Here is an 11245-nt window from a genome sequence, read left to right on the forward strand (position 1 = left end):
GAGCACACAAATAGGATAGGAATGTGGCACAAGTGAGCTCATTCTGGCTGCAGGCACGGGGAGCTGGGCATAGAGCACAGAGACTTGAAGGAGTGGACTGGAAGGAGGAGGGAGAGGAAGATTATGTAGATGTGGCATGATTGAAGTTATTGTCAGTGTGCAGGGACTAACTCTTGGCCACTCATTCAGTTGAGTAATTGATAAGAGATAATGTAACACACAATGCTGTACAGAAATTACAGCATATCTGATATACGACTGCTTTCATGGATGTCCCTGCCTCAGACAGGGCAGTATAAGCCTGTGACAGGAGTTTATCTCATCATTTCACCAGCTTTCTAATATGTATGGTATACAGAACAGTAGATAAATTCACAACACCACATGCAACTGTTCTTTCTTGGGTCGGCCATCCAGGTATCAGTTTTCTGCATTCACCCAGGCCACTCGATCGAAATTCCAGGACTGTGTTCAAAAGACCCATAGCTGCTTCCTTCCCCTCCAGTATTAAGAAATCAAGCAAAGCTCCATCCTCATCTTAGCTGTAGAACAGATGCGAAACACCATTCATCCTTCCTTCCTTCCTACTTGCATTGGGTATTGAATGAGAAACATTTCAAGCAAGTCTTTCTTTTGAAAATTTGTCCCCGAGAAACTACCAACTCGACAAATTAAGATTGTATTGTGGCATGATTAGATTAGATTAGATTTACTTTCGTTCCAATTGATCCGTAGTGAGGAGGTCCTCCAGAATGTAGAACATGTCAGAAAAACAACAATACATGACAAATATTTACAACTCAAACAAATAAGCTAATGTACCATTCCACAGGTCCCAAGTGGCATTGTCGTCATTTTTTAATGAATGCTATATGAAAGAATCGTTTTACAAACACTAATGCACTGAATTTAAAATAAAGTTTTTTATTTATTTATAAGGTAATAAACATGTAATACAACTACTAAATACTTATTTACAATGAACAGTTTACTGCACTGAACTGGTGCAGAAGTTAGATTGTACTTACACACACACACACACACACACACACACACACACACACACACACACAAATCTGTTGGTTCTACTGAGAAATTCATCAATGGAGTAGAAGGAGTTGGCCACCAATAAATCCTGTAGGCTTCTCTTAAGCTGAATTTAATTGGTTGTTAAGCTTTTTATGGCTGCTGGCAAGTTATTGAAAATGTGTGTACCTGAATAATGCACACCTTTTTGTACAAGACTAAGTGACTTTAAATCCTTGTGAAGATTATTCTTATTTCTAGTATTGATTCCATGAATTGAGCTGTTGGTTTGAAATAGTGATATATTTTTAATGACAAATTTCATTAAGGAATAAATATATTGGGAAGCAATAGTTAGCATCTCTAGTTCCCTAAACAGGCTTCTGCAAGATGTTCTTGAGTTCACACCACATATAACTGTTACTGCACGTTTTTGTGCCCGGAAAACTTTAGCTTGGCTTGATGAATTGCACCAAAAAATAATCCCATATGACATTATGGAATGAAATTAAGCATAGTATGCCAGCTTTTTCATTTTTATATCCCCTATGTCTGACACAATTTGTTAAGACACTTCAGCAGTTCTGTGGTGTGCTCCTCCCAGTTGAATTTATTATCAAGCTGTAATCCGAAGAATTTAACACTGTCCACTATCTGCTTGTCATCGTATCTTAAGTATATACTCGTGGGACACCCCTTACAAGTTCTGAACTGCATGTAGTGTGTTTTTTTCTAAGTTTAGTGACAAAGAATTGGCTAGGAACCAGTGATTAATGTCCACAAATATTTTATTAGCTGACCTTTCTAAGACTACACTTGATTTGCTATTTATTGCAATGTTTGTATCATCGGCAAACAAAACGAACTTGGCTTCTGGTAATGTTACTGATGAAATGTCATTGATATACACAAGAAAAAGTAAGGGCCCTAAAATGGAACCTTGTGGGACCCCACATGTAATTCGTTCCCAGTTGGATGATGCCTGATAGCTTGATACATGTTTCTTTCCTAATAACACCCTTTGTTTCCTGCCAGAGATATAAGATTTGAACCATTTTGCAGCATTTCCTATTACAATATAATATTCTAATTTACTTAAAAGGATATTGTGATTTACAGTCAAATGCCTTTGACAGATCACAAAATATACCAGTTGCCTGCAATATTTTATCTAACGAATTAAGCACATTTTCACTGTAAGTGCAGATAGCCTTCTCAATATCAGAACCCTTTAGAAATCAGAACTGTGACTTTGACAGTATGTTATTTGAGATAAGATGATTATAAAGTCGATTGTACATTACTTTTTCTAAGATTTTTGAGAATGCTGACAAAAGTGAAATTGGACGGAAATTTGATGCTATTTCTTTATCTCCCTTCTTAAACAATGGCTTAACTTAAGCATATTTCAACCATTCAGGAAATATTCCACTGATAAATGACTGGTTACAGATAGCTTAGTATGTTACTTAACTCAGAATCACATTCTTTAATGTTGTGTGTTTATGCTATGAGCAGCCAGCCAAGGTTGCGCGCTAGCCCTGTAGCAAAGTCTGTAGGGGTGTACGTTTCCAGCTGCCTGTTGGCACATGAACTTGTAGTTTTCAATATTAAAAAAGAAGCTACTGGCCATTCATTTTAGAAACTTCTTTCAGAGTATTCTTTCTCTGTGTAGGGATGTCATGACAGAATGGACCGTGTGAGTGGTATAGGATAGTGATAGGACATTTCAACTCTTATTTCCTTCTGTAATAGGCAACCTTGATGACAGAGGAGTGAAACCCCTGAAGCTCCTGATAATATTTATCTTTTTCTTGGACTATTGAATAGCTTTCCTAGTCCAGTGCCAAGCTGCCCACGGTCCACAAGTTGGTTGTGGCCTTTGGGTTGGAAACTGCTGGACTAGTGTATTATGTAGACAGGATGGACAGCTGAATATCATTTTGTGAGGGTGGAAGGATTGTGGGTTGTGTTCCTAATTTCCAAGCATGATAAATAGCTGACCCTGCAGCCAGTGGGAATGACTGAGTTGTTTCCATCTGGGATGATATTAGGTGGTGTGGGTTTTTCTTTGCAATTAGTTATTTTAGTTGGCTGGAGAATTATTATTTTGTGGGTATAATCAATGCCTGTTTGCGAAGGCCTTAGTGTGACCTTCAGCATACAGGGTAAGATATTGCTCATCACTGCAAATTGAACGTAAGTATGACAGAATTAAAAATGTGAGGTTTGAGATAATAGATAATGGCTTCTTGTATTCACAGAGAAATAAAGATGTTGGCTGAGGCATTTAAGTCAGCCAGGTTTCAGGAAAACTGCTGTGTCAAGAAGAAGGAAACACAAAAATGCAATAATCACTTCAAATGTTGCTTTGACCACAACAATGTATCACTAAACATGCTACTTTACCGTCACCTGACTTGTGAACTACACTACCACCTATAAAAATTTCTGCAGCAGTGGTTTATAGGTCTACAGTTAAATTCATATAACATATTAAATGAAATTAATAGAATTACATAATTGGATGATAAAACTTAAAAATATTCAGTGTTGTATGAATCCCTCACTTACTGCAAATAGTTTCCAAAGTTCAAGGCATGGAAGCTAAGAGGACCTGAATATGTGCCTGAAAGACCTTTTAGGTGGTTTCTAGCATCAGTAGTGGTTCCTGGCAGGATGTGATGGCCAAGTTAACAAGCAAATGTACTCCTGTTCGATGGATGACTTGTTGGGGAAGGCACCTGTCAGCTATAACACTCAACAAAATAAACTACCAGACTGTGGTCACCTTGATAACATCTAACACATGTGGCTACAGTTGTAGGGCAGGTTAAAGTGAGTCTTTTCAGAGAGCACTACATTTTTTACTAAGATATCAGTGTTGGCTGTAATGTGCCTGTTGCACTAATCCATTTGTGGTTTTTGGACAATGGAGGGCAATTAATGGCTTGCATGCCACCAGACCACCCAACAGCAGATGATGCTGAACTGTACCTGCAGACTGGCCCGCACCCATTGCTGTGTTACAAAATCTGTCCAACACTGTAGATAAAACAGAAGTGGCCATTATGATCATCTGAATAAAATAGAAGTCATTTGGTGCTGTGGTTACACACTTGGTCCAATCCCTATTTACCACTGCGTACAACTTTGTGCTCTTCATTGGTCTCTCTCTTTCTAGACCACCACCACCACCACCACCACCACCGTTTTACATCATGCCATATACAAGTCAAAATGCAATGGTACATATTTGGAAGTTTCTACCACTCAAGCATTTAAGTGAAATGTTAGCTACTTTAGATATCATAGTTTCTGTGTGGGCAGAGAATTGTGCATGACTGTTTCCATGAATGAAAATTTTTTCTTGTGTTTCTTAACCCATGAATTTAAAGTGAGTTCGCAATCTTTCGAAAACCTTTAGAGAGGCATGTACCATCATGTTCCTGAAGATGGAAGGAGAATATATGAATACATACACTCGAGACATTGTAGATTCACTGTGAACAGGAGCAACAAGAAACCATATATGATTTTGTTATATTGGCATGCCACAAAAATCTTTCTTTTCGTACTCATTTTTGTTACTACTGGTTTGCAGTTGCTTCGAACAATATATAAAATGTTATGGAAACATGTTCACTGTATTTATCATCAAATGGCTCAAATACAGAAACTCTGTTACCCTTTTCTTCTGTTTCTTGAAATTAAGTATGTTCTTTAAACTGGATCATTTCTTTTGTTTCAGTGCAAGTGAATGTGAAGTGGTTCGGGGAGAATGTACACAGACCTATGTGCCATACTTATTTCTTGTGATACCTCTTGGCCCTGTGACATTGACTGGGCAAGATTATGTACTAGTGGAGAGTGGGTGTGTGTGCAAACCGAAATTCAGTGCTAATTCAATAGAGCATCAGCCACCAGATATATCTGCACTACCACCTCTTCTTTAGAAGCAACAAGTGCCTTTAAGAGGACAAATGTGTTATGGAGGTACTTAATGATACAAAACTCTGTATATTGTGAGTTGAGTTAAAGGAAGTAACATGTCATGACAGACCATTTTGTACTAAGAGACAAGATTTTATCTGTGTTGTATATCTACATCTTTGCCTACTTGATGGCATGTAAGATACAGTTAATGTGATTGTACCAGAGATTTCAGTGACCTATTTCTGTTTGAAACTGATGAATGTCAATAAAATAAAATTTAGTAACAGTGAAGATCTGAACCTGACTTATTAACATTTCAATTGGACAGTTACTTACAAATAGTAATATTTTCAGTCTGTATCAACAAATTATGTAATAACATTTGAGTCACTTAATGTGACCAAAATGCTGAATTACAGCTGGGGAAAATGTGTTTAAAGTATTTTAATTATGTAAATGCTAATAGATGACTTTTGTCATTCATTCTCCAATTATGTGATATTTTATTCAATGTTAATGCTTTTCTTTATTCTTTAAGATATGTATTCCTGAGAATAGTCAACATTTATGCTGTAAAGTGCTTAAGAGAATGAGTGTGCAGCCCTTCTGGCTACAATCAAACATTGAACCTCTTGTCAGCAGATAGTGACAAAACCCCTTAGACTATGCTCAGTTCGTTATTCTTCACATGTATATGTAGCCATATCCTGTATTTAGTCATCAGAAGACAGCCTCAAATTGTACTTTTAAGGATGGTAATTTAAAGAAATGAATATTCCAGCTTATTTTAACCAATGAAGCACAAGTACAACTTACAATTGCCAAGAGCTGATTTTGTATAAGGATAATTGCTGGTAGTATGTATATTGAAGATGTTCTTATTTGTATTTATATCAGTAATTTTAAGAACTATATTGTTTTTAAACCTGTATATTTTTTCACTGCTCTGAGTTATTTTAGGCACTATTACATGTAACTGTTCATGGCATTTTGTTTGTAATGTAATAATGATATGGAACAACTTCCAGTAACATGATTATTTTGAACATACATAACATACATCAATTATTATTTATATATGTAATGACTATTAAAATGTGTGTGTCTTATTGTAACTGTGATTTAAGAATATGTACATAGATTTCTTTTAAATTAAATCCTTGAGTCTAATGGTCTTAATCTCGAAAGTTATCCTACAGCATTGAAGACTACATGACAACACAGTTTCATATCTCAAACAGTTCAGAGAATTCTCACAATATATCACTCTTTTCTCACACTTTGTGTTAAAAATTACATACTTCAAATTAATTCTAATTTAAAGGTTAAGAAATAAGCACATATATGCATCACAAAGCCACTTACTATTAAAGTCATAAGTAAAGATTTTCACAGATCACTGTACAATTAACTTCTTCAGTTAGAACAGTGTCCTATTCTACATTTACACTCATGATGTATCAAATGCCAGCATATTGGACCTCTCTACATTCAGGTTTATTCTGACCAAACAAGAGTGAAGGGAGTGGGAATTAAGTCAGAGGCAGCAGGCAGAGGGCTCATATTACACCAAATGAAATGCTCTGGCACATCAGACTGTTGTTTGGGATCAACAGCAGCACCATTTGCAGAAAAGGTGCCATACATTGAATATCTATCAAGATGCTGTGGGGTTTGCACTCTTGTCATTTCAATCTGGGTGTTGTAACGGTCTTAAATCTAGATTGCTCTTTGATACAGCTCTCCACACCAGTCTTATCCTGTATGTGCCTCTTCACCCCTGCATATCCATTTGAACCTGCTTACTCTGGTCAAGGCTAGGACTTCCTCTACAATTTTTATCCGCTGCACTTTCCTCTATTATCAAACTGGTGATTTCTTGATGTCTTAGGATGTATCCTATCAAATGAATGTTTCTTTTAGTCACATTGTGGCATACATTTTTTCCTCCCAGTTTGATTCAGTGCCTCTTCATTAGTTACATGAACTAACCATCTAAACTTTAGCACTCTTCTCCAGCACCATATTTCAAAAGCTTCTATTCCCTTTGAGTGTGGAGTGTTTATTGTCTGTGTTTCACTTCCATACAAAACTAAACTCAAGACAAATACACTACTTTCAGAAAATACAGTCTAACATTAAAGTTTGTGTCTGATGTTAACATTTTTCTCCTTTTCAGAATGGCTTTCCTTGCTGTTGCCCATCTGCATTTTATATCCAATCTTCTACAACAGTAGTTGTTTTGCTGCCCGAAAAAAAATTGTGTATCTCATTTCCTTATCTAATATCCTTGTTTTAATTACTTCAATTCCATTATTCCTGATTTAATTTAATCATTATCTGTATTACATTAAAGTGCTAAAGAAACTGTTATAGGCATGCGTATTCAAATTCAGAAATATGTAAACAGGCAGAATATGGCACTGTGGTAGACAACTCATATTAGACAAGTGCCTGACACAGTTGTTAGATTAGTTACTGCTGCTACAATGGCACGTTATCAAGATTTAAGTGAGTTTGAATGTTGTGTTATAGCTGGTGCATGAATGATAGGACACAGAATCTCCGAGGTAGCGATGAGGTGGGGATTTTCCAGTATGACCATTTCACAAGTGTACTGTGAATATCAGGAATCCAGTACAACATCAAATCTCCATCATCTCTGTGGCCACAAAAAGATCCTGCAAGAACTGGACCAATGATGACCGAAGAGAATTGTTTAATGTGACAGATGCAACCCTTCCACAAATTGCTGCAGATTTCAACACTGGACCATCAACTAGTGTCAGCGTGCAAACCATTCCACAAAACATCATCAATACAGGCTTTTGGAACTGAAGGCCCACTCGAATACCTTTGGTTACTGCATGACACAAAGCTCTATGCCTCACCTGGGCCCATCAACACTGACATTGGACTGTTGATGACTGGAAACATGTTGCCTGGTCAGACGAGTGCCGTTTCAAATTGTATCGGGCGGATGGACGTGTATGGGTATGGACGTGTATGGGTATGGAGACAACCTCATGAATTCAAGGACACTGCACATCAGCAGGGGACTGTTGAAGCCGGTGGAGGCTCTGTAATGGTGTGGGGCGTGTGCAGTTGGAATACGACTGACAGGTGACATGTACATAAGCATCCTGTCTCATCACATGCATCCATTAATTTCCATTGTGCATTCTGACGGACCTTGGCAATTCCAGTAAGACAATGTGACTCCCCACACATCCAGAATTGCTACAGAGTGGCTCCAGGAACACTCTTCTGAGTTTAAATACCTCCACTGGCCACCAGACTCCCCAGACGTGAACACTATTGAGCATATCTGGGATGCCTTGCAACATGCTGTTCAGAAGAGATCTCCACTCCCTCGTGCACCTACCGGATTTATGGACAGCCCTGCAGGATTCATGGTGTCAATTCCCTCCAGCACGACTTTAGACATTAGTCGAGTCCATGCAACATGCTGCAGCACTAGTGTGTGCTCGTGGAGGCTCCACACGATATTAGGCAGGTGTACCAGTTTCTTTGGCTCAACAGTGTATAACATCTTTTTCAAGGCACTATTCAATCCCAAAGAAAGCAGGTGTTGACAGATGTGAAACTTACCGAACTATCAGTTTAATAAGTCACAGCTGCAAAATACTAACGCGAATTCTTTACAGACGAATGGAAAAACTGGTAGAAGCGGACCTCGGGGAAGATCAGTTTGGATTCCGTAGAAATATTGGAAGACGTGAGGCAATACTAACCTTACGACTTATCTTAGAAGAAAGATCAAGAAAAGGCAAATCTACGTTTCTAGCATTTGTAGACTTAGAGAAAGCTTTTGACAACGTTAACTGGAATACTCTCTTTCAAATTCTGAAGGTGGCAGGGGTAAAATACAAGGAGCAAAAGGCTATTTACAATTTGTGCAGAAACCAGATGGCAGTTATAAGAGTCGAGGGGCGTGAAAGGGAAGCAGTGGTTGGGAAAGGAGTGAGACAGGGTTGTAGCCTCTCCCCGATGTTATTCAATCTGTATATTGAGCAAGCAGTAAAGGAAACAAAAGAAAAATTCGGAGTAGGTATTAAAATTCATGGTGAAGAAGTAAAAACTTTGAGGTTCGCCGATGACATTGTAATTCTGTCCGAGACAGCAAAGTTGAACGGAATGGACAGTGTCTTGAAAGGAGGGTATAAGATGAACATCAACAAAAGCAAAATGAGGATAATGGAATGTAGTCAAATTAAATCGGGTGATCCTGAGGGGATTAGATTAGGAAATGAGACACTTAAAGTAGTAAACGAGTTCTGCTATTTGGTGAGCAAAATAACTGGTGATGGTCGAAGTAGAGAAGATATAAAATGTAGACTAGCAATGGCAAGGAAATCGTTTCTGAAGAAGAGAAATTTGTTAACATCGAGTATAGATTTTAAGTGTCGGGAAGTCATTTCTGAAAGTATTTGTATGGAGTGTAGCCATGTAGTTTGGACAAGAAGAGAATAGAAGCTTTCGAAATGTGGTGCTACAGAAGAATGCTGAAGATAAGGTGGGTAGATCACGTAACTAATGAGGAGGTATTGAATAGGATTGGGGAGAAGAGAAGTTTGTGGCACAACTTGACTAGAAGAAGGGATCGGTTGGTAGGACATGTTTTGAGGCATCAAGGGATCACAAATTTAGCATTGGAGGGCAGTGTGGAGGGTAAAAATCGTAGAGGGAGACCAAGAGATGAATACACTAAGCAGATTCAGAAGGATGTAGGTTGCAGTAGGTACTGGGAGATGAAGAAGCTTGCACAGGATAGAGTAGCATGGAGAGCTGCATCAAACCAGTCTCAGGACTGAAGACCACAACAACAACAACAACAACATTCTTTCTATTCAACTGATCTCCCAAGTCCTTCTCTACCTCAGGGAAACAGTTTCTATTTCTTCTCCTTGAACTTTAAGCTCCTTTCCAAATTTCTCCTTGGTATCCTCTCCTGCTGACTCAATTTATAAATTGAATAACATTGGAGAACCTAGTCTTCACTTTCGTGTTTCTGAAGAAATGTACCTGTGTACCCAAATGAAAGGCTCCACAAGTTGGGAGCAGATAAGATTCTTAAATCAATGAAAAATGCCTTTGTTTTAAATATTGCTAACTCATTTATCATGTCTTCCCTATTTCGTGACAATATAAAATGAGCTACCCTACTTTGAAATTTTCTTATGTCATATGTCAGTCCTGTTTGGTAAGTAGCACTACAGAAGAGGATGGACAAAAGTAGTGTAATTTGTTGCAGCTTTAAGTGTTCTGCCAATAAAATACAATCTTTGGTTCACTTTCCCAAGATTTTCTCTGTGGTGATTGCAATTTTATTTGTTCATAATTGTAAATCCCAAATATTGGCAGCCTTTAAAATTGTGACCTTTATTATACAACTAAAAGTTAACAGAATTTCTTTTGGTGATAATGTGGAGGACCTCACACTTTTTATTCACTAGGATCAATAGACACTTTTCACACCATGGAGAAATCTTGTCCAAATCATTTTATAATTCCTCTTGACCTTCAGATAATTTTGCTGGATGGCAAACAACAGTGTCATCTGAAAATAATCGAAGATAGCTGCTTACATTGTCTCCTAAATTGATTATACAGAGTAAGATCAGTAAAGGGCTTGTAACAGTTCCATAGTGAACCCCTGGACATAACTTTGGTTTTGTTACACAACTTCTCAGCTTCACTTTGAATTGTGACCTCTCTGACAAGAATTAAAGAATGCAATTACACAGGTAAGATGATACTCTATAGGCACACAATTTAATTAGAGGCTTCTTGCAATACATGGTGTCAAAAGCCTTTTGAAACTCTAGAAATATGTGATAAACTTGAGATATCCTGTCGACAGCATTCATTACTTCCTGTGAATAAAGAGCCAGATGTGTTTCACAACAACATTTTCCAGGTCTGAGCTGGTTGTTTCTCTACAGATCATTTCCTTTGAGGTATTTTAAAATGTTGGAATACACTATATGTTCCAAAATCCTACTACAAATCAGTGTCAGTAATATGGGTAGTTTTTTTTTTCTTTTTTTTTTTTTTTTTTTTTTTTGTGGTTTTAGGGCGCACAACGTCAACGGTCATTAGCGCCCAGACTACTTTAGGAATGCATCGCGAGTCACAAGTTTAAAACAGCAACAAAACGGAGAACACGATGAAAGACATACTGACAGGCATAGGATTAAAAAAGAAAACAGCAAAATCAAATGTCCTTTGAGAGGGTTGTCAAATTGATAAAATGAAGAAC

General features: G+C 37.7%; 1 protein-coding gene across 1 annotated transcript in view; it reads left to right on the forward strand.

Annotated features, from left to right (window-relative positions):
- Nucleotides 1-5966, forward strand: part of LOC126203620 (uncharacterized) — a 175776-nt gene extending 169810 nt beyond the window's left edge. Inside the window, exon 5 of the mRNA XM_049937990.1 lies at nt 4778-5966. Within this exon, the coding sequence (XP_049793947.1) occupies nt 4778-4982 (205 nt within the window). The 3' untranslated portion in view covers nt 4983-5966. The remainder of the gene's footprint in view (nt 1-4777) is intronic.
- Nucleotides 5967-11245: the final 5279 nt, after the last annotated feature.

Source organism: Schistocerca nitens, chromosome 9, assembly GCF_023898315.1.
Source record: "Schistocerca nitens isolate TAMUIC-IGC-003100 chromosome 9, iqSchNite1.1, whole genome shotgun sequence".
Classification (NCBI taxonomy): domain Eukaryota; kingdom Metazoa; phylum Arthropoda; class Insecta; order Orthoptera; family Acrididae; genus Schistocerca; species Schistocerca nitens.